The sequence below is a fragment of the Prionailurus viverrinus genome, chromosome C1 (genome assembly GCF_022837055.1).
Source record: "Prionailurus viverrinus isolate Anna chromosome C1, UM_Priviv_1.0, whole genome shotgun sequence".
In the NCBI taxonomy this organism is placed as follows: Eukaryota; Metazoa; Chordata; class Mammalia; order Carnivora; family Felidae; genus Prionailurus; species Prionailurus viverrinus.
Window position 1 is genome coordinate 65,873,617 of NC_062568.1, and position 24,928 is coordinate 65,898,544.

Genomic DNA, 24,928 nt, shown 5'->3' on the forward strand with positions numbered 1-24,928 from the left:
ATAAACAATCATGTCATTTATAAACAAAGACAGCTTTCTTTCTTTCTTTTCAATCTGTATACCTTTCATTTTCTTGTCTTGTCTTATTACTTTTGCCAGAACTTCCAGTATGATGTTGAAAAGGAGTGGTGAGAGGGACATTCTTAACATATTCCTGATCTCAGGGGGAAAACTTCCTAGTTTCTCACCATGAAGTATGTTACCTTAAGGTTTTTCTGTATTATTTACCATGTTGAGGAAGTTCCCCTCTATTCCTAATTTACTGAGAGTTTTATCATGAATGGGTGTTGGATTTTGTCAAATGCTTTTAGTGCTGTTATTGATACGAACATGAACTTATTATCTTTAGCCTATTGATGGAATGCCTTGTATTAATTGATTTTGGAATGTTGAACCAGCCTTGCATACTTGAAATAAATCCCACTTGGTTGTGGTGTGTAATTTTTTAAACATTGTTGGAGTTGATTTGCTAGTATTTTATTGAGGATTTTTGCATATTTGGTCAAAAGAGCTATTGGTCTATAGTTTCCTTTTCTTATATCTTTGTCTGGTGTTGATATTAGGGTAAGCTAGCCTTATAGAATGAGTTAGGGAATATTCTCATGGTTTCTATCCTCTGAAAGAGATGGTAGAAAATTGGTATAATAGTTTCTTTAAATGTTTGATAGAATTCAACGAGACTGGTGCTTTCTTTTTTGGAAGGTTATTAATTATTGATTCAATTTCCTTAATAGATACAGTTCTATTTAGATTATCTATTTCTTGTGTGAGTTTTGGCAGATTTTCTCTTTCAAGGAATTGGTCCATTTTATCTAGATTATCAAATTTGTGGGCATATAGATGTTCATAGTATTACTTTATATTCTTTTTAGTTCCCATGGCATCTTCAGTGATGTCCCTGCTTTTATTTCTGATATTAGCAATTTGTATACTCTTTTTTTTTTTCTTAGTTACCCTGATGAGAGGCTTATCAATTTTATTGATCTTTTCAAAGAACAAGACTTTGGTCCTCTGATTTTTTTTCTCTGTTGATTTCCCTTTTTTTTTTTTAATTTTTAGTGTTTATTTTATTTTTTTAATATGAAATTTATGTCAAATTGGTTTCCTTACAACACCCAGTGTGATTTCCCATTTTTAATTTCATTGCTTTCTACTTTTTTATTATTTCTTTTCTTTTGCTAATTTTTAAATTAATTTGCTTTTCTTTTTCTAGTTTTCTAAGGTTGAAGCTTAATTTCTTTTTTAACATATGCATTCAATGCTATAAATCTCCATCTAAGCACTGCTTTTATTGCATCCCACAAATTTTTATAAGCTGTTTTCATTTTAATTTAGTTCAAAATGATTACTTTTAATCTTACCAGTACAGTTCCTTACACTGATTAACAAGTCAGTACTTTCACCAATGAAAATCTATTTCCGATATTCAGCAAAGCCTTAGTGTTGACTGAAATGTGACTCACAGGCTTGTGATAACCTTTTCTGGTATTTAGCCTCTCTGCTTTAATGTTAGCTGACTACTCCTGGAGTTTGGACTCCTGACTGAAATACCAGCTACCTATGGCTGTAAGTTAACCTACATACACATATTACCACAGTGTCTGTGCTGAGATATTTTAATATAAATTGAAACATCATTATATTCCACCTTAAATATTTCAGAATATACCCTTAAATCTAGGTCAATTCAGGAAGTGAAGAGAAATGAGGTCAGTACTTCAAAGACTGTAAACCTTCTGAGAATGGTCATCATATCTCAACAAAGTGAAATGATGAATTGTGGCCATGCAATGCATCTTAGAGAAGAAACCACCAATTTTTGCTTATCACTCTCCCTCTAATCTTGGATGCTTATGTAAATTTCTGCCCTTTCATAGCTATTTAACAACAAAGCATGAAAGATAATTCTATATAATGTCTGTAAATCTATAGTTACAGAGAAGGAAAATAGTAGCTAAAGGTGCATCTGAGAAGTAACGTTATTGCAAGACAGTTAAGAAAGGTTTACTCATATCTACCAACCCCCTTGGCCTCTAGAGGTAGAAAGATGAAGAGATTCTAATCTTGTACTCATAGGCTCATAATCCATTAGGAACAATGAGGATAAAACAGGCAAATAATAAAGTTATATTGGATATTATTGCTAGTGGAGATAAGACTTTATCATTGAAATAAGAATTTAATTCAGAGCAAAAGGGAAAGCAAAGATATCAAGGGTTTGGATTAAAAATCAAGAATGAGATGGGTTGCCAGAAGTGTATTTATTGAATAATCATTTATTGAGTGCCTACTATCATATTTATTAGATTCTAAAATGTCAGATAATCTCCTTGCTTAATGTCAGTTGTAAGGGGCATTTCCAGAAATGTAAAAATATGGACATGCTCATTTTATGCACGTGCCAAGCACTTTGCTAGGACAATGGGCTCAAAGGGGTGTCTAATAGTCATGGACGTAGCATTACAGAGATTAACCTGGTGGAGCTACACATACATTACACAAATAAATACATAGAATATAATTACAAATTTATTTTGCAAGAAATCTGGATAAATTTTTCAAGTGTATATGTAGTAAAAATCTGATTTAAAAAGTGGAAACACAGGGGTTTCTCTAAATCTGAGTTTTATTCTTTATTTTTTGATGAGTGAGTACTATAAGGTCATTGAGCTATGAGAACTACCCTTTCATCTTCTTTTCCCCTGAATCTCAGAGCAACTTTTGAATCTCTGCTATAGTTTGCAATCCTGCCTCTCATTTCTTCCAGATGACTTCTACACCATATTGGCACCCTGTCTAAATCTTCAGTCAGAACTAGTTTTATGGATCCAGATTTGTACATATTTAAGTACATTAAGACTCTCATAACATCTCAAGTTTATTCAAAACTTCCTGCTGAAATTTTTAAGAGTCAGGTTAAAGATACTGTAAAAGAGTACACTTGTCTTCACTTGCCAAACAAGCTTGGCCAGGTGACGTCAATTATTTTACAACACATTCAGTTAATCAATATGTATTAAGTATCACTTACTATAGTTACAGTATTATGCTGAGACTGGAGGGATACAATTATTACATGTTTTCTATCTTAAAAGAGGCTCAACTCTAGTTGAGGAGATGAGAAAAATAATACCCTTCTATGAGTATAAGGTCGGTCAATAAATAACATTTATCCAGAACATCCCTGGGTTATGTGGAGGGCTGAGAGTTGGATAAAAACAACAAAGATAGGAAAAAAACAAAAAACCAAACCAAACAACAACAAAAAAAAACCTTTCAAGAACCTAATAGTAAAATCAGTCCTCCTAATGGCTTGGTAATTGTTGATATTATTTAACTCTAGTCTGCTAGTATATTGAAAACTAGAGTAACAGACCCTGGTCTCTGCTTTGACCCAACCAGCTGCAAAGAATTCATATCACCCCAATCTTTCTTTAGCTAGCCATCTTTGAAAGCTTTAGATTATTACTATATATTGAAGGAATATTTCATCTTACATAGCAGAATGCTTTATTCTATTTTTGCTGTTTCTTAAAATCAAAGCAACCTAGAAAAAGTTATTCCCACAAACTCATTACTTATTGCTAACTTGACATATTCAGCTTGATCATCTGGTATAATGTATATATTCTTGAAACTAAATTGATTATCTTGACACTTGCTCTTGGCACAATGAAAAGAAACTTATAGCTTCAAATATAAGGTCTACATATTACCACATTATAAGGTTAGGATGCCAAAGGAACTAGGAAAGTCTTTAAAAAATCAAAGACATTTTGTTATTTCATTGGTAAAATTATGGGTTTAGGAAAATCTGAATACAGGAGGCCCAAGTATAAAGAATATCTGAAACGCACATCCTAAATACGATGCCTTTTTCAATATCTTACACCTAAACCAACTATGTGGAAGCATGGGCATATTAATTTTGCAAAGATTGCAATCTCAGATATGCTGCATCCTAGCTATGACACTGTTTGAAAATTTTTTCTTATGAAAACTGTGAAAGCATGAGGCCGGCAAACATCAGGAGAAAATTTTAGGTGACCATGAGCATGATGACACTTACAGACTGATTAGTGTGAAAAGGTCATGGTGGCAAGAACAAGAAAAACCACAAGTATCATATGGAGCTCACGAAACAGAAAATGCTTTGGGCACAAGCATGATATTACACTGTCCATTAGCCATTATTGTTAGCAATACTTTTCTTTACCTTTTTTAAATGCACATGACCGAAAGTACACTAATAAATATATTCATCATACGCATAGCGAGATATTTGTTTTGCTTCTCCAAGACCAGGTAATAGCAATAACTGATCAGATTCATGCACACCCTGTGAGTGGTACTGAGAGCCAGGGAATCATGGCGTGAACATCAAAGTGAAGATGGTTCAGTAAAGATGTCTGGTCAGCACATTTCCCAGGGAGACTACCAGTTTCCAACCATCTCACCTCACCACCCAGCAGGATGAACCCATCTTTCCATCTCTGCTGCCTTCCTTATTACGGCTGAGAAGGGCACATGGGCAATGGGAAACAGTGATTAGCACACATTTCTGCTCAGCCTTCACATAATTAGGTTTTAGATGTGTACACTGTGATAAAGCATCACTTGAACCTAAACTCGTGGGGATCCTTTTTTAGAAAAGCGGAGATGGAAACATTAAGAAAGTCAGGACCCATGCAACTCTCCTCCTGATTGCCATGAAAAGCAGGAATCATGGGCAAACAAAGCTATTTTTGCTTTCAAATTATGCTCTGAGCATTTGTCTTACTGAACCCCACAATTTGTCTTGATCTCATCACTTTGGGGGAGGTTGAAATCCCATGTTTACCCACTCCCTTACCATCATCTCTAATCTCTCTCTTTCCTCTGCCTCTCTGTCTTCATTTTCAAACACACATAGCTCTTTTCTGTCACAAATTACCATTCTCAGGATCTCGCTGCCCTCTCCAGCAGGCACTGTTTTTCACTTTCTTTGACCAAATCGGCCTCTGCATACTTTCTCCCTTTCTTTACCGCCTACTCTCATCTTCATTTTTTGCAAACTAGCTTGTAGTCCTGCCCCCCTCCCCACCCAGTGCTGTTTCTTACGTTAACAATGATCTCTCTCCCTCGTCCTGTTTGATCTCTACACCACTGTCCTCTAAAGACTTCTTGACCCAGCTTTGTCCCATGCCTTTTACAACCTGACACCATCCATGTTTGTTTGTTTTTTGTTTCTTTTTCTGATTCTTCTTACTTTTTACCTATTGCTTGCATGCTCCCATTCTTCTATCTTCAAGCTATGACCATTATCCAGGGCACAGTCTTTGCTTCTCTGATCTTTTTCCTTTTTACACCTGGAGATTTTCAATGGTATTCCTCAGTCTGAGGTACTTTGATGCTGCCACTGAAGGTTCAGGAACAAATGGAAGGGTAGGTGGACAGCTGGTGCCTCCCCACCACTGCACATGGAATAGTTCTGCTTTTACCTGTTTTACTTGGGCCATATTTTGTCTTTAGGAGAGCTTATTTGTATTCATCAGTGTACTGATGCAATTTGAAAATTACATCAAAACCATAAAACCTGGATCCAGCTTCTTATTTTACCACTATCTATTTGACTTTCAACAAATATTTCAAAGCATCCATGCGTTTCTTACTTCCAGACCTGCACCATTCCTTCCATCTGGACTACTCTCCTGCCCCCTTCCTCAGCACTTTCCTAACTCCTACTGGTATTTTGGTCTTCTTCTTTGTCTTCTTCTTCTTTTTTTTTTTTTTTTTTCTAAGTAGGCTCCACATCCAGCATGGATCCCAATGCGGGGCTTGAGCTCATGACTCTGAGATCCAGACTTGAGCTGAGATCAAGAGTTGGACCCTTAACTGACTGAGCCACCCAGGCACCCTGATGTTCTGGTCTTCTATGTTACTTCGTCCAAGTAGTCTTCCATGAACCCCAAATCTGGGTTCGGTATTCTTCTAATGTGGTACCATTGCATTCTGCACCAATCTCTTAACACAGCACTTCTTTCATTGTGTTGCCTGTTTGTCTGTATCCCCTATTAAACTGGAAGTTCACTGAGGACCGAATGTATTATTCATGTCTATAGCATAGCGCTTGGCATGTAATAAGTGTGAAAATGCAGGCAGAGATAATTATACATCCCTAGTACCTAGCATAGTGCCTGGCATGTAATAGGTTTGAAGATTCAAACAGATAACATACATCCCAGCAAGGAGATCCAAATTGGGTGACACTGTTCTCTAAAGAGAAACAAAACGGCACGTGTCCATGTTATCCTTCATTCTGATCAAACTAGTCTTCCCATTTGCCTGCTTGCTGAGTGTCCCTGACACCTCCTTCATCTGCTTCTGGATCCTGTTCACAACACCCTTGCTATTTGCTTTTACTGGGAAAGTTACTTTATGTTTCCACTCTGATTTTTCTTATCTGAGACAGAGGTAGAAAGACCAGGAAAAATTTGATGTACTAAAAATCATTCTATTTTCAACACTGTATCATTATATCATTCTTAACAAAATCAGAACATGATACTATTTTGGCCTAATTTCAACAATTCTGATGTATGTCAATGGTAAATAAAGATAATAAATCTTCAAAGGATTTGGGGCCATATCTAAGCAATTTATAAGAAGACCATTGGTGATTGATGGAGAGGTTATAACGGACTTGTAAAGAACATATTGGTTCAAATATTTGCTGTACAAAAATGTACATACAAATGCAACAAAAAAAATCCTAAAATTAAATCAAAGAAAGGAATAATGTAATGTTTGTGTACTCCACAAACACAGTCGTAGAGAAATTCCAAACTGCTGGCATACTAAAACTGGAAAGTACAATAGGTACAGTCCCATCTTTATTCCTGAACTGTTAACATCACCTTCAACTGGCAAAGCCTGAGCACCTCCACCATTAATATCGTGCATTCTAAAAAGCAAAATCACATTTCAATTCCGTGAGTTTTGCTTTTGTTTTTATAATGAGAACTCAAGTATCAGATGAGTATCTGATGAGGTGGCTTTTAAAATCCTGTTCCCCTCTGAGAGTCTGATCAGGGATTTAGATCCTGAATCAATGTAAGACACTTGATCTGCAATGGAAGTTCATCCTATTTTTTTTTAAACAATAGCAATTTGTAAAAAGACAAGCCCCATGGCCACTAGGGGAAACGTTACTTACGAGTATTGGGTCAGCAGTTCCAAATCATTATGCATGTTGATTGGATATGCTTCACTGAGTTCAAACAACTTCTCTAGGGCCTCATAGATGAAGATGATGCAAATAAGAGAAGCGAAAGCTTCTTCGGTGAACCGGGTGATGTAGCAGACGAGGGAGCTTGCATCGGTCGCCACAAGTATGATACAAAGGGTTGCCGTCCAAAGTCCAATACTAGCTCTTAAAGACAGGTACGACAGCCCATATTCTCTAGGAGGAGGAAAGAACAGAGGAAATAAGGTCATTTAACAGCTCGCCACCATTTTAAATAGATGGGAATAAGTCTAATTCAGGAAGTGAAAGTAAATAACCTTCACATCCCATGATTTTCTAAACTCAAAACGTTTGTTGAAAGGGGACATCTAAGAGGACAAAACTAAAAGAGGTTTCTCATGTTTAGAACAGAATATCATTTTTTATAAATTTTACATAGCAAATCGCACATACATTTTACTTTTCCTTTATTTCCATGGAGAGACAAAAATGGCAAACTGAATCAAATCCATTACGTCCACCTTTCCCAGCAGACCCCAGACATGATGTTGGGAGAAGTATAAATACGGTGGAGAAATAGAAAGGGAGGAAGGGCCAAAAGTATTTAACACTTACTTGCAAAATTTAAACAAAATCTTTTCAAACACCAAAACTGGTCCTGTACTGCCCAATATGGTAAGAGGCTGTCCACCAAAGAGGGAATAGGCTATCCCAGTCATAGATGCTCCAAAGAGAGATTCTATTGCACTCTGTGTAGAGATATAAATAATTCCATTACCTAAGCTACACAGGCAACCATTATACCTAGGAAGTACATGTTTAAAATACATGAGGATACTCTTTTTCATTTGCTATGAAAAACCTAGTGACCTTGGGCAGGATGTGGAGTAAGGGAATAAGAAAAGGGACAAGCAGTCAGGAGAATATGAATGGTACTGAATGGGGATGTGTTCTCTCCACATTCCTCATCTTGCTTTTCTTTGGACTATTAAAAGTTTACATGTATTCGCGGTCAGTGTCAGGAGAGAAGCGTGGGCTGTGTAAGTGGGAAATGGATTCCTCATGTCCATCTCTCTCTCCTTGTGAGAATGGGAGCCAAAGCCAGACAAGGACTGGGGTTGGGGCGGGGTCAGGGATGAGAGCACAACCTTGTGTAAGACTAAGAATTAACAGTTCTGAGACATTCCACTTCCAGATTACCAGTTATAAAGGAATCCAAAACTAAATGTTGACTTATCTAACTATCATTCCTAAAAACTGATTAGGTTTTAAAATTCCAGGGAAAGCATAATACATACTATACGACCTTCCGTTGCTTCTCCCAGCAGTCCTCCAAATGTGATGACTGGAGACATACACGCGCAGTAGAGAAATAGAAAAGATGCTAAGCACTGCAGGCTGAAAGCATCTCTGAAGTCACTCCAGAAGTATGGAGCTTTTCTTTTGATATCTAAAATAAGTCCCCCAAAAATCCTAAGACGGGGGGAGGAGGGAAACACAAGAGTGAAATCCAAATATAAAAACACACACCCACAAAGCAAAATCCTCATTTCCTTTTTGCCAGGTCACAGTATACGTTTTCCATCAGCGGAGATGAGACCCATTTTAACCTGCTACATTGTATTAGCATGATCTACAGAGATGGCTTTGTACCACTGTGTCTCTTCAATTCCTAACTAAATATTATGCCAGCAACCAGAAAACCCCGTGTTCTCTCAAACAAGGTGCAGAGCTGTCCTTCAATCAAAATTCAAATAATGAGATTTAAGGATCACTCTAATCTCCGTGCCATTTCTATATCAATCTACCCCTCCTAAACTCAGGCCTACTACCCTCAGTCGTTGGCAGTATTTTCTAATTGTTTACATTTCATTTAGCATAGCAGAAAGTGAAGTTTGGGAGGATAAGGTGGCTTTTGCGTTCTGCAACGGTGAACATTACCCTAGAGAGAAGAAGTAGTGTTTAACCATGGCTCCAGTTACCTACTTTCTCTGCCAAAATATTCCTCACCACGTATTGTTTCAAGCAGGCATCTAAATGGCCTTATGGATGACAGTAATACCTAGTAAAGACAGATAGATTCCATAGTTGTTTTCATTTTTAGGAAATTAAGAAGGGGACCTTATAATAACCAACCCAGACAAATGTAATTTTGATCCATTATTGTCTAAACATATCCCAACATCTATCATTCACAAGACAATAATGGCCTTACTTAGTATAAATTCACTTATTCTAAATATATCCCAAAACCACACCAAAACACTTGAAAGAGGATTTGGGGGGTGGAGGGGAGAAGAATAGCAGTAAATTGTAAAATGCTCCCTAAAATGTGAGGTCTAAAATATTTTTAATCTACTAGGAATGAGAATATTAATGAACAGGTATTCTCATTATTTGAATATTTAATAATAATATATGGATTTAATACTTGGCTACTGAAAGCTCTTTGTGCTCCATGGAATAAAGATGTCATATTAAAATGAATAAGACTATGATTAAGTTCCTACACAAAGGTTAAAAAAAACCATTATGTTCCAATCTACTGCCAGTATGCTAGATATATTTGGATTATCCAAAGATATTAAATTTTTATTTATTTTCTGGATAGAAATGTTCACAGACAATCTAAGAACTGCCTCAAAATTTATTGTTCTCTTGAGACGCTAACTCTGGTTTGCCTTGAAAAAAGTGTATCTTCAGAATAACTGAAAATTTTGACTCTTACTTGTAATCACCCTGACCTGACTGACATAGACACAATAGTAACCTGTTAGTAACTATCTCACTATTACATAACTGAGAGACTCCTTATGTTTTCCTGGTGATTGCTTCCATCAGAGGGATGTGGACTAGGAGAAAGTGAGAAGGATGAAACTCCAATTGAAAAACAGGACATTTAAACTCAAAGAAGCTTACAGAGAACCCATGAAACTCATACACACAAAGATCATCTTAGAGTCCCCTGCGTGCGTTTGATAAACATGTGCATATTTTTTTATTTGGGGAGGATCATTTCTGAGTGATTTGTTAACTTATCAAAGTCACAATTCAAAATAGATTTAATCCAGTATTTATTTATTCATTTATCATTTACATCCCACCTAATCCCCAAAATATTTTGAGGTGGTTACGAACTATTACTTAGTACTTAATATTTGTAGGTTTGATAGCACTTTCTATTAGACTACTGTTTTCTAATTAATTACTTATTAGGGCATAAAATAGTGTCAATAGCTATGATATTACTGTGTAATAAACGTGCTTTTAGCAGCAAAAATCTAAATCCGGAAGTGGGAGGTCATTGCAGAGAACAGTGCAAGAGCAGCCCAGATGTACACCAGCAACTCTCGGAGAGCAGATGAGTAATGGATACTTCAAGTCATGTCAGCAACAGAATCTGTGGAAGAACTCTGGAGAAGCGAAGATACCGGATATTGGTGACCTGGGAGGATTTAGGAAGCAGTAAGGAAAAGTGAACTTCGAAAAAAATCTAAGCTATGTGGCATGTTACACCTGAGAGAGAGAGAGAGAGAGAGAGAGAGAGAGAGAGAGAAACCACCCAAAATAAAAAGACAGCATTTGAAAATATGAAAGCAAACAGAAGGAGTAACCACGCTTCCAGTAAAGGGAGAAGGAAAAAAATTGTTTGAATCATCTCAAATTATGTATGGAGGCTGAGGAAGACATTAAAGGACCTTTCCTCAGAGACAAAACACAGATAAAGGGAAAGAACAGAGGAGAATTAAAATGCATAGAGTTGTCAGAAACTCGAAAGTCAGCTTAAAGGACACAGCGCAAGCATTCCAGGAAATGGCCTTGAGAGGAAGGGGGTACCAATCCTGCAAAGCCTTTGCCCTTGCCTTCAATTATAATGGAGGCTGTGTGCACATATTCCCTGAAGACAGACCCTCCCAAGGTTTTCTGATTTTCTGCTCACACATTGCTTGGAGAGAGACAAGCTGTCAAAAAACGATAAAGAACCATTTTGAGAAATAAATTGAAGCTTTCATCTCTTCAAAGATGTGTGATTAGAAAAAATAAATCATATGGCTCTTTCAAATTACAACCATAAAAATAAAAAATACTATTATATACATCCTACTTGCATGTAATGAGATAGGTTCTATAAGACTGAGTTCTTGGTATTTATTTTTATTTCCATCTGAACTTGAAGCTTTCAACAGGCCCTTTTAGAAGGGGCCACTGACAGTTTTCTTATTCATTCTACGAATCTGTGAACACATTTTATGCACAGCAAATGAAAGACTAGGTAAGATAAAATGGAATGATGTATTCACTGTGCTGGTTTAATAGTAACAAAAATGATTAGTAAATACTGGGAAATCAAATTTATTGGCATTACATAGGTGTTCACGGAATAGATATTCAAATAAATAAATACATACATACTCAAATAGGTATTTATTAACAGGTATTCAAAGTATAAAAAAAAATACATCTCTAAACAGCAATTCCTGACACAAAGGACAGTATATCATTTGGTCTTTGAAGTCCCATACAAGTACTTTTCACTGACCTTCCAGTTCGCTGGAGTTCAGGTCCACTGTGTCCTCCGTGGGGCTCTGCTTCCCCATGAGCGGCTGTTCCATTTGGTACAGCAGGAATCTTCCTCTTCTCCTGCAGGAAGTTTTTTGTTTTTGTTTTTTAATTTCAGGTGCTAGTTGTAAATAACAAAAACAATTTTTTTCCCTTGAGGCAATATGCAGAGTGGCCAAGAACCCAGGCTCTGTTACTTATTTGCTACATGAACTCTAATTAAAGTTATCTAATCTCCTAATGCTTCAGTTCCCTCCTCCATTCACGAGTGGTAGTAACAATACCTATCAGCGTGGTTGAGAAAATTAAATGAAGTGATGGACATTTACTCAGTCTTTCAATTAATCTTTATTGGTGCCTTGTGTGCCATTCATTGTTACGGGTGTTAGAAATGCAAAGGTGAGTGAGAAAAGGCATTCTATTAGTGGAGACAAGCAAATCTCTAATGTCAGGTAGATATTCAGCTATGAAGACAATGAAGGAAAGGAATGGGACGAAGAGAGACCAGGGTTGGCTAGGTTGGAATGAGGAGGCACTAGTTACGGTGGTGTTGTATGCCTGGCATAGTTCAACTGTTCAATCAACTTAAACTATTATCGCTAGCTATTTTTAAAGGTGGTTCCCTGTTATTCTGGCAGATATCTTCCTACCTAAGGAATGAATGATTTACAACATGGTTCTTTCTGACTCACGGAGATCCCAGACTCTTACAAATGGAAACTTCCATTCGGTCATTGAAAAATTAACTGAGGCTTATGGAAGTGCTGTCTTATCACAAGCCTGTTCCACCCACTTTTGTTGGTGACAGAGATTTTTAAAAATCATAAAATCCTCCCTATTGGTTATCCTAGAGGATGCCAATGTGTTCAAAAGGGCTGAAAAGTATCATAAAAATTTTTTTAAGTGGTGCAGTTAAAATATTTACTTCACTGCCATTCCAAAATAGTCTAAGCATGTGAATTAGCAAATGATCTTATGTATAATAGGACATTTAGGAAAGTGGCACAGGTTTAAAACATGAGAAAAATAGGTTTTGAAATGCACAAAATAGAGAAAAGTTCATTGCTTGATATTTTTACAACTTCCCAGGTATATGAATAGGTACAAAGAACAAAAATTCAAAGATAAAAGAGAGGATGTCTGTCAGCTGATGGAGGAACTGCCTTTACACATAAATAGCTATTATATAGAGTAAAGGGCTTTAAGGGTGGCCTCGGTACCCTAAATACCCAACAGTCACCCAGGGAAATGCTTCTTAGCTTCCATAAATCTCAGAAAGCAAGTGATATTATTTGGTCTCCTGGGTAATTATCCTTTACTGGCTATGTCTCATTGTCTTACAGTGGAAAAAGCTATACATTGATAAGGCAAATGATAAACCATGAAATATATTAGCCATTCTAAAGTACCTGTTTCATCAAGGAGTGTTCATCTTATAGTAAGGGGGAAAGGTGTGTGAAAAGAGATGTATGAACAGTACCGATGAATATTCTGAGGAAAATACAGGAAATATTTTTTGTTCAGAAACACAGGTATTTTGTTTTTTTAAACAAATTAAAGAGTGTATATATATTTGACTACTCAACTTATGCAATCTACTAATTCAACCAACCCATACTTATTGAAAGCCAATTTGTGTCAGGTACTCAACCCCACCATTAAGACACCAGTGGACAAATCAGGCCTGTGGAACTCACCTTCTAATGGGGAACCCAAACAATAAACAAATAAACACATAAGTAAATTAATTCTACAGTGTGTTAGATTAAAACCTATGTAAAAATGAAAATTTAGAGCAGAGTTAAGAGGGGGATCTGAGGTATGGGGTGGGTGGGTAGGGAGGAAGGAGTGGCAATTATAAACAGAGCGGTCAGGTAGGATCATTGAGAAAGTGTCATTTGAGAAAAGCCTAAGGGAGCTGAGAGAATAAGCCATGAGAATAACTGGGGGATATACAGACAGAAAGAACAGCAAGTGAGACAGTGTCAAGGCAGGGGTATGGCTGTAAGGTTTGAAGAACAAAGAACAAAGAAGCCGACATTGTTGGAAAAGAGTTCACAAGGAAGAAAGTCATAGGAGTTTACTTTGAAGAAATAAAGGGAAGCCAGATTGTATAGATTTAGTAGACCATTGTACGTATTTGGCTTTTATTCTCAGTGAATTGAGAAAATGTTGTAGGGTTTTGAGGAAAGGAGTAGCATGGTCTCACTTGGAGTCACTCTGGCTGCTGTGCTGATAACAGATGTTGGGGGACAAGGACAGAAACAAGGAGAGTGATAAAAAAAAACTATTTCAATAATCTAGGAGGAAAAAATGATGGTAGCTTGAACTAGGATGGCAGCAGTAGCAACAATGAGAAATGGTGTAATTCTGGATAAATATTAAAGGAAAATCCAAGAGTATTTCCTGGAAGAATGGAAATCTAAGAATAAATTTAAAAAATGAGTGTTTTTGGCTTGGCCAACTATAAGTATGGAGTTAAGACCTACCAATAGAGGCAGGGGCAAATGCAACAGACTTTGAGAAAAGATCGGAGTTTCTTGTATACTTCAGGAAGTATCATATTGCCTTTTCTAATATAAATGCAAAGATGAATACAGATATAGAAATGAGACAATCTACAATTCAGTTCAAACTTTGGATATGTCAGGTTTTAGATATCTATAAGACATCCAAGGGGAGACATTGGCATGTGGATAAATAACTCTCAAGTTCAAGGTAAACAGTAAATTTGGGAAAGGATTTAAAGTTATAACATTGGATGATATTACCAAGAGAATGAGTGTAGGTAGAAAAGAAAAGATGAGCAAAGACTGAGCCCTGTATCATCTCAACATAAAGAAATCAGGGGAAAAAAGAAGAAACCAGCATAGGAGATTGAGGAGTGACCAGTGAGCTAAGAGAAAAACCAAGAGTGTGGTGTCTTGGGAACCAAGCAAAGAGAGTACAAGGAAAGGGGAGTCATCAACTCTGTCAAATGCTGTTGACTGGCAGGCAAATAGAATGCAGACTAAGAACTGACTATGGGATTGAACAGTGTAGAGATCCTCAGTGACCTTCATGTATGTAGTTTTAGTGAAGTGATGGGGCAAAAGTCTTATTGGAGAAGAGGAATTGGAGGCAGGTAGTTCAGAGAACCCTTGTGCCATTTGGTTGCAGAGGGGAAAATAAGGAATGGATGAGTAGCTGATGGTGATAGCAGTATTAAGAGGTTTTTTTTAAAGATTTGCAAATTAATAAGGTTTTATGCTGACAATAATGACATAATAGAGAACAAAAGGATTGATGATATAGGAAAGAAAGAGAATTGGTGTAATGTCTTTGAGTAGGTTTGAACAGATGGGGTCTAATGCAAAGGGAGAATGCTGACTTTGGATAATTCAATAATATATAGGAAAGCAGAGTATGTGGGAGTAGATGCCTGCAGGCAGGTAGATGTGGTGGTGGGAGTCTATGGAAGTTCCCTTTAAGTTATTTCACATTTCTCAGAGAAGTAGGAAGCAAATCTGAAAGTGAGAGTCAGAAGGATGTGCTGAAGATGTGAGGAGAGAAAACAGGTGTGAAATAGTCATCTAGAGAAACTTATTGGACCAGGGGAGATAGGATGATGAACCGGCAACATTAAGGGCCCACTTGAGGTATGTGGTCATGAACTAACGAGATTAGTCAGTGTAGCTGTTTTCCTTCAGCTACATCCAACTGCATCAATGCAGGTACAGATTAAAGAGTTGGATTCACACAGGGTTGTGGTTTTAACAAGCAAGTAATTGGCGTGAGAGAAAAGCAAAGAAGTTTATGGTATACACAAGGGAGTGATTATAAGGACCCACACAAAGTTCTAATTTTCAGGGTTATCCCTTGAAGTGGACAAGTTCTTCTCCTCTTAACTGAGAGAAAAAAGTATTAAAAATTCTGTGACTTATACATTTCAAAAGAACATAAAAACCACGGAAATTATCCCATGGAGGAAAACAGTATTTAAATAGTATGAAGTCAGAGTGCTTAATATCTTTTAATTTATCTTGCTCCATTTAGTGAAAGAAAACATAGCTCATAGCATCTATTATTCAATTACAACATACATTTAAAAAATACTAATGTTGTAAAGAAGCATAGCAGAACCCAAATGCCTTGATTCTTAATTCGATGTTCTTTCTACTATTGCCTCTTAATATTCTGAGTCCAGTAATTAATCCTGATTTTAAAGAGTCTCATAAAAACAATTTTAAAAATACAGAGCTCCCAGTCCTCCACTTGCCTCAAAAATGTCATTTCTCAAAGGCAAGATGTTTTCAAAAATGCTTGACTTCAGTCTTAATGTTCAAAAAACTAAATGGTATTAACAAGTGACTTTTCAAGTCTCACTCATTTTCAAATGTATTAATATTTTCACAGAATTTTTCCCAAATAAAATCGATTAAAGAGTTTCTTTCTTACCACTTCAGGAAGCATTATATTGTCTTTTTCTAATATCATAAGTGCAAAGATGTTTACAAGTACAAAAAATAAGTCAATCTATAACCCCAAAAATTACACTTTCAGCAACTTCTTTTATTTTAGTAGATCAACTGAAACAATGTGGCTGCAGGTACAGAATCACAAAATTGTAATTGTTGAGAAAAGGAAATCAAATAATCTTTAATAATTATGAAATGACTTCAGAAATAAGACATCAGTGTGTATTTCTTAAATCGATAGGGAGATTGAGATTTTTTTCCCACCTCTGGCTAACCAGGAGAACATTCTATGTCCGGGTCTTAGTCAACTAGAGCAGTAAGGTCAGGCAAGTTGGACTCCACAGGGACAAAAGCCCTAGGGAAGGCTGAGTAGATGACATCTGTGGGGGCTGCAGGGGGCATATTCAGTAGGAACAGATGTGGCAATATGAGTGGCCTTAACAAACATTTGGCTACAAATCTCAACAAAGTCAGGCCTGTAATTTAAAAATGACCCCAAATAATAGCAAAATAATAGTCTTTATTTTTACCTCTCTGGATTATATAAGTGAAATGCACACTGGAGTTTTAATTTTTACAATTTTTATATCATACATCCACACAAAGGTAACATGAACATAAGAATTCTAATTTAAAAATTCTGGGGTGCCTGGGTGGCTCAGTCGGTTAAGCATCTGACTTCGGCTCAGGTCATGATCTCGCAGTTTGTGAGTTCAAGCCCCACATTGGGCTCTGTGCTGACAGCTCAGAGCCTGGAGCCTGCTTCAGATTCTGTGTGTGTGTGTGTGTGTGTGTGTGTGTGTGTGTGCCCCTCCCCCAATTGCACTCTGTCTCTCTCTCTAAGATAAACATTAAAAAAAAAAGTTAAAAAATAATTCTTCCCAATCAGAAATAAGATTAGCAGTAAGGGGGAATTTTCTATCTGATATGATTAAGCCATGCCTTTAAATTTCCTTTTTTTTGGTAATGCTTTCATTGCTTTATTTTTAAAAATACTGATCCACCTGGAACTTGTAAATGTTCCAATTTAATGCAAGACAACATTAAATAAATCTTGACATTAAGTAAAGAGTACATACTTATCAAAAAGAATATTATTTTTTTTACTTTTTTTTAAGTTTTTATTTTAATCATCTGGTGCCCATCTTCACAAGGGCCCTCCTTAATCCCCATCAACTATTTCAGCCATTCTTCCACCCACCACCCCTCTGGTAACCATCAGGTTGTTCTCTATTAGAGTTAAGAGTCTGTTTCTTTGTCTGTCTCACTTTCTTTTTTTTTTTCTTTGCTCATTTGTTTTGTTTCTTAAATTTCACATGAGTGAAATCATATGGTATTTGTCTTTCTCTGACTGACATATTTTGCTTAGCATTATACTTTCTAGCTTGTTCCATGCTGTTGCAAATGGCAAGGTTTCGTTCTTTTCTATGGCTGAGTAATAGACCATTTTATATTCACCTCTTCTTTATCCATTCATCTATCGATGGACACTCGGGCTGCCTCCATAATTTGACTATTGTAAATAATGCTACTATAAACATAGAAGTGCATGTATCCCTTTGAATTAGTGTTTTTGTATTCTCTGGGTAAATAGCTAGTGGAGTGACTACTGGATCATAGAACAGCTCTATGTTTAACTTTTCAAGGAACCTCGATACTGTTTTCCACAGTGCCGCACCAGTTAGCATTCCCACCAACAATGCAAGAGGTTCATTTTTCTCTACATCCTTGCCAACATCTGTTGTCTCTTGTTTTTAATTTTAGCTATTCTGACAGGTATGAGGTGATACCTCATCACAGTTTGACTGGCATTTTCCTGATGATGAGTGATATTAAAAATCTTTTCATATGCCTATTGGCCATCCGAATGTCTTCTTTGGAGAAATGTCTGTTCCTGCCTTCTGCCCATTTTTAATTGGATTATTTGTTTTGGGGTATTGAGTTTTATAAGTTATTTATATAATTTTGATACTGACCCTTTATCAGATATCAAAAAGAACTTTAAAGCATTAAAGAGCTTTGAAATGTCATTAAAGTTTAATTTCTAGAAATACAGCAGAATAAACATTCCTACTTAATAGACTTCAAAAAGTCTGAACTGTGAAATGTTCAGTGTGGCAAGGTGGATTGAATAGGCAGAAAATAAGATCATGTGACTTTGTTTTTCAACAGGGTGATAAATGATGTCACCTAGGAAAAATATAAATTATTGAGAGCCTTACTGTATACATTTTTATCTAGTTTCCACTTGGTACATTATAAAATGGCAAGAACAAGCAGTAAGAAAATCCAGACACACAGCAAAATTCGATCTTTAATTCTTCGATCAGGTTTCCCACACCAAGCTCCATACACAAAAGGAGGAGAGAGGAGGAAAATGCCAATGACCCCAGAGAAGCCATGGTGATGGGAGTGTTGTGTCTGGGCTGGAGGTTGAATTTTCTTTCCTTTTTTTAAAAAAAAAAAGTTTATTTATTTTGAGAGAGAGAGAGAGATAAAGGCAGAGAGAGAGGGAGAGAATCCCAAGCAGTCTCTGCACTGTCAGCACAGAGCCCAATGCAGGGCTTGATCTAAGGAACTGTGAGATCATGACCTGAGATGAAATCAAGAGTCAGATGGTTAACCGACTGAGCCACCCAGGCAGCCCAGGCTGAATTTTCTTAATGTTCACCAATTTCAAAGTAATATATCAAAATATGGAAAGATAGCAATGGGCTTTTCTCAGGCCATATTTTACATGTTTATTAAAATTTTAATTTTCCTCCAGTATAATATGTTTTAAGGTGGGTTTAAAATCTTTCCAGGCATATGGGACCATTTGATTTGGTAGCATATCATCAATATATCAAATTTCTCAGTGAAGTGTGTTGGATAGCATTAAGACTCTGTAACTTCATATCCCTACCTTCTTAGGTGCTATATAGGTTCTGGTACCAATTCCAATGTGTTCCCCATTGAACCAGGGGGTTCTCCACACCAACAAGCAATACTACAGATACTAGCTGGGTATCCTACAATCCAACTCAACTCTGACACTATTTAATGGGACACAGCATCAGATTCCACTATTAAGGGTTTACACCTGCAAGATTGCCCCCGTCTAACCCCAAGTTGCCACCTGAGCTTCTGACTGAGTGGCTATAAATCAAAGATTCCCATGACCCTCTCCTCAGGTTCAATTAATTTGCTAGAGCAGCTCACAGACCTCAGGGAAACATTTTGCATACAGATCACTGGCTTATGATGAAAGGATATAACTCAGGAACACAGCCAGGTAGAAAAGATGCACAGGGCAAGGTATGGAGAAAGGGTGAGGAGCTTCCTTGCCCTCTCCAGACATGCTTCTCTCCCCAGTCTCCACATGTTCACCAACCTGGAAGCTCTCTGCTCCCTGTCCTTTTGGGGTTTCATGGAGGCTTCATTACATAGGCATGATTGATTAAAACATTGGCAATTGGTGACTGAATGCAATCTCCAGCCCCTTCCACTTCCTGGAGGTGGGAGGGTGGGACTGAAAGTTCTAACTCTCTAATCACACAGTTGGCTCCAGTGGCCAGCAGCCCATCCTGTGGTGAGTTCCAAAAGTCACCTCATTAACATCTTGCTCCTCACTTAGGAAATTTGAAGGGGTTTAGGAGCTCCATCCCACAAAAGGGAATGAACACCAAATATATATATATATATATATATATATATATATATATATATATATATATGTTATTAAAAATCACAATAACACACAATTTAAATCATTTTGAATCTTTTCAATGAGTTATACTTTTTTAGTACATGTATTTAAAAGACAAAAAAAATGACGGGATTTTTAAGAGTATTTTCAAATATACATACCTGGGAAGGAACATTTTTGGGAGGCTCTATACGAATGCTTGGATCCCATTCGCCAGGAGGAAGAACAGTAACCTGATCTAGAAATTCATCGATTCCTGATACCAAGTCATTGCGATCTTTAGCTTTGTAAGCAACATCATGAAATACCTACAGGAGGAAAAGATAAAAATAATAAATAAAGATAAAAAGTAATCATAAAATCTTAATGTGTTCAGTGTTTTCATTTCCCAGTTATCTTACATGTGATTATAACAATTTGAAGAACTAGGCAGCTCTAACTAAAAAAAGTTTTTAAACTATTATAATTTATTCTACGAATGCACACAGATATAGATTTTTCTTAGAGTGCTAGAATGAATGTTGAAATTTCTGAAACAAAAGTAAGAAAAAGAGAAAGGAGTATGAAAGGAATCTCATTCAGTTAGAATTAAGGATTCAAGCTTGGCAAAGGTTATTTTTGTGTGGCGAAATCAAACTTTCAGAAAGAAGCCCTTGCTTAAAAACAGAGATAAGATTTATAGAATATATTGAAAATTTTAGCAATACTTATACCCTGAAACATATAAACTAACTTAAAATGTTATTTGTTTTAATTTTTAAATAATAATAAAGTTATAAATGAGTGTTTTCTGAATATATATCACATCATCTATACAGTATAACAAGCATATTTCCATTCAAAATGAGTTACATTTACACACACGCGCACGCTGTGGTAGTCATTTATGCTATTGACAGACATCACAGTTCTTCTCGACATAGGGTAAGATGTCATTCCTTGCCTTCTTTGATAGTGGGATTAGGTGTACCCCATTTAGGTGCACATATGCCAATTTCAAATGGAAGTTATGACAATCTGCATGTAATTTAACGCATTGTCTTTTGTCTGCCGTAGTGACTGAGAAAAAGCAGGGTGAGGGGGAGCTTCTATGGGCCTGGGTACCTGAGCGACAATAATCTGCAGAACCCCTCTGTTAACTTAGGACAGACACAGGCCATCATAGAAATAAATGCTCACTGTTTTAAACCACTGAGATTGTAGGTGGTTATTCCTGCAGCATAACACAGAGACAAATGGTATATTTAACATAACAAATGAAGAAAGTAAAAATAAAGATACATGGGATAATTTAGTCTATATTAAACATAATATGAATATTTCTGATACTTTTTGTATTTCATATAATATGAAATGGAGCAGACATTTGAGGCTTGGGGTTACTAAATTATTCTTATGCTGAGTTACATGTTACACTGACCACCTTTTCTAAAATTTCCAGGGAAATTGTGCTTTCAAATATTCTACTTTTAGAACATTTGTTTTAGTTTCTGGTTTGATACTCAATCTAAACTGCTGAAGAAGAGATTATGATTATTTTCAAAGGCTTTTGCTTTACTTTCCAACCAAGAACTTTTCACAGATGATCATTGGTATGATAAACATATAGTCTTGTTTTAGGATAATTTGAAGACACCAAAAACATATTAATGGTTTAGTTGTATTTTGGGAAAGATATTTTTTCTAAATATTGACAACACTGATTTCCTACCATAAGCCACTGAGTTTATAGCTCAGAATATCTCTCCTCTTCTACAGAGTTTTATATGATCATGAGACCCAATCTAAACATTTAAGAGTTGCAAATGTTCTTAATCCCAACAAGAGTTTAACTACTTTACTGTTTCCCTGCTAGTAGCAACTCTCTTGAAATCTTTCTTGATTTGACCTCTTAATTAAAAAAATTGTTTCGGGGCGCCTGGGTGGCTCAATCGGTTGGGCCTCCGACTTCGGCTCAGGTCGTGATCTCACAGTTTGTGGGTTCAAGCCCCGCATTGGGCTCTGTGCTGACAGCTTGGAGCCTCGAGCCTGCTTTGGATTCTGTGTCTCCCTCTCTCTCTGCCCTTCCCCCACTCACAGTCTGTCTCTCTCTCCTTCAAAAATAAATAAACATTGGGGTGCCTGGGTGGCTCAGTGGGCTGAGCCTCTAACTTCGGCTCCGGTCAGGTCGCGGTTGACAAGTTTGAGCCCCGCATGGGGCTCTGTACTGACAGCTCAGAGCCTGGGGCCTGCCATGGATTCTGTGTCTCCCTCTCTCTCTGTCCCTCCCCCACTCATGCTTTGTCTCCCTTTGTCTCAAAAATAAATATAAACATTAAAAAAAATAAATATTTAAAAAAATTTTTTAATTGCTTCAAAGGATCACATGATCTTATACCTGCTTTAGATATATGAATGTCCAAATTCATTCAGGGCAGCTGATTTCCTATTGTCTTCAAACTCCTCAGATACCACAATTTGTTTGATTTTAAATTTAAAACATTCTTTACTATTGATTTCCTATCACCAATTTCCCCAATAGCTTTATTTTAAAGGGCTCTTCCCCCTTCTCTTTGTTTAGCTAACCTAACATTCTGATTTCAACATACATTTGACTTTTAAGAGAAGCCTTCCCTGATCCCCTCTCAAACAAGATTAGACATCCTGTTAATACGTTCCTAACACCTTGTCCCTTTTCTTGATAGCTTTCACTGTAATTATAATTATTGTAATTCATTGTTAATTATATAATTAGTTGTTTAATGCTTATTTTTCCTGCTAACACATGAGCTCTGAACATTCATTTAATATTTATCGAACTATTTATATGCTAAGGATACGTCAGTGAATAAAACCAACAAAAATCCATCCCCTCATGGAGCTTACATTCTAGTGGGAGGGTAGAGATGGAAAATAAACAATATAAGGAGTGTATATATTTTGTTGTAGGGTGGAAAGTCCAATATAGAAAAATGAGGTAGGAAAAGAGAATAAGGGTATGACTGGGGGGTGCTATAATTTTAAATAGGGTGATTAAGGAAGACCTCAGTGAGACATTTCAGCAAAAACCAAGGTATTGGAAGCAAGAGCTCTCCAGGCAGAGGGTATAGCCAGTGCAAAGATTCTCGGGTGAAAGCATGCATGTCATATTTGAGAAGTAGCTAGGTGGCCAAATGCTGGGAAGGAATGAGCTAGAGGGAGAGCAGCAGGAAAGGTCAAAAGGGCAGAAAGTCATCCTGGGATTTTTTAGATCTTCATAAGAATTTTCACTTTTACTCTGAATGAGATAAGAAGCTATTAGAGGGCCTTGAGCAGAAGCCTAGCTCCTGCTGTTGTCTCGAGAACAGAAGGAAGTAGGCAAGGGCAGAGAGAGCAGTAGGAGTTCTATTGCGATGGTAGAATAATAATGGTGGCATGGGCCAGGTGATGAGGGTAAGAACCAGGTGATAGCAGTTCAGAAAGTCAGAAGTAGTAGGATTCTGCACATATTGTGAAAGTAGAGGCAGGCAGATTTACAGATAGATCGGACTTGAGTGTGAAAGAGGAGTCAAGGATGACTTCAGGGTATTCCATGAGGCCAGTGCCCAAAGCTTTCATTCCTACCACTTTATCTCCAATATGTAGTAGGCAATAAATATATATTCTTCACAATAATAACATGAAATATTTACAATTATTGTCATTCCCAGTTTGAAGATGAGGAAACTGAGGCAGAGAGAGTGGAAGTTAACTTGCTCAAGACCACACAATGAGGAAGTACCCTTTCCTTCTTTCTTTCTTCTTTCCTTTTTTCCTCCCCCCGCCCACCTCTCTTCCTCTCTTTGTTTCTTTCTCTTCTTTTAAAATATAGGAGAGTCTAGACCATCTTTATAAGGAGATAGAAATGATAGAGTAGGGAAGGAGAAACTGATAATGTAGGAACCATAATTAAGGAGCAAGTTTCAATGCAGTGGAAGGGAAGAAGGAAGGATACAGAAAAGGAAGCTGAAAAAAAGCAGCAGTGAATTAGGAAGAAACCTCAATAAATGTGTTTGTGTCCTTCAAGCCTGCTTTTAATATTTTTGGACCTTTATTCTTCTATGTTTTTCTTAGAATAAGTTTATCAAGCTCCTTGATAAATCCTGTTGGGATTTTGATTGGAATTGCATTGATTTCTCTTTCACCACCCCTGCTTGCCCAAATTGTTGCAGTGCCTCTCAAGTGGTCTCTCTGCTTTTTCCCTTGCTCCTCCACAAGATAAATCATGTCATTTCTTTTCTCAAAGTCTTTCATTTGCTTCCCAACTCCAAGTCCCTACAGAGACTGGCCTGTTGCCTCTTTGACCTCATTGCCTACTGCACTCTCCCTTTCTCCCTCCTGCCCAGCCATGTTGTCCTCTTTGCTGTTCCTCAGATATTCCTGGCAAGCTCCTGTCTCAAAGCATTTTCCCTCATTTATTCTTTTGTTTGGAAAGTATTCCCTCAGATATCCGAATAGCTTGCTCCTTCTCTTTTAGGTTCCTGATTTTAACTTGCAACTGTCTCCATTCCATTCCTATCTTCCTTCCCTGCTTTGGCGGTTTCCTCCAAAGCACTTATCACCACATATCATACATTTTACTTTTATGTATTAGTCTGTTTTTTCACTAGACTATTAGCTCAATGAAAGAAAAGGCTTTTGTCTCTTTTGTTCACTCATATATCCCCATCAACTGCAAAAGTGCCTGATAAATAGTTCACATTCAATAAATATTTATTGAAGGAATTAATAAAGAACAAAGTGAAGAAGGAATTCGACCTAATAGAGACCAAGACTCATTATAGTAAGAATACTATAATTAAAATAGTGATGGCGCAGAGATGGATGGGGGTTTTTTTGAAAAGCACTTATTACCCACCATTGAGTAAATGATGGACTAACCAATAAATGGTACTAAGCCAAGTGATTATATAAAAATTAAATTGGATCTTTACCCATCTCCCATGCAAAAAGCAATTCTAGGTATATTAAAAACTTGTATATGAGAGATAAAGTAAAAAA

At 36.8% G+C, this 24,928-nt stretch overlaps 1 protein-coding gene across 3 annotated transcripts in view; it reads right to left on the bottom strand.

Annotated features, from left to right (window-relative positions):
* The window catches only part of SLC4A10 (solute carrier family 4 member 10), a 212,870-nt gene that overhangs the window by 66,642 nt on the left and 121,300 nt on the right, over nt 1–24,928 (bottom strand). For all 3 annotated transcript variants that reach the window (XM_047870584.1, XM_047870583.1, XM_047870585.1), the window contains 5 exons: nt 20,092–20,238; nt 11,766–11,866; nt 8,524–8,698; nt 7,841–7,974; nt 7,196–7,441 (listed from right to left, as the gene is read on the bottom strand). In XM_047870584.1, the coding sequence (XP_047726540.1) occupies nt 7,196–7,441; nt 7,841–7,974; nt 8,524–8,698; nt 11,766–11,866; nt 20,092–20,238 (803 nt within the window). The remainder of the gene's footprint in view (nt 1–7,195; nt 7,442–7,840; nt 7,975–8,523; nt 8,699–11,765; nt 11,867–20,091; nt 20,239–24,928) is intronic.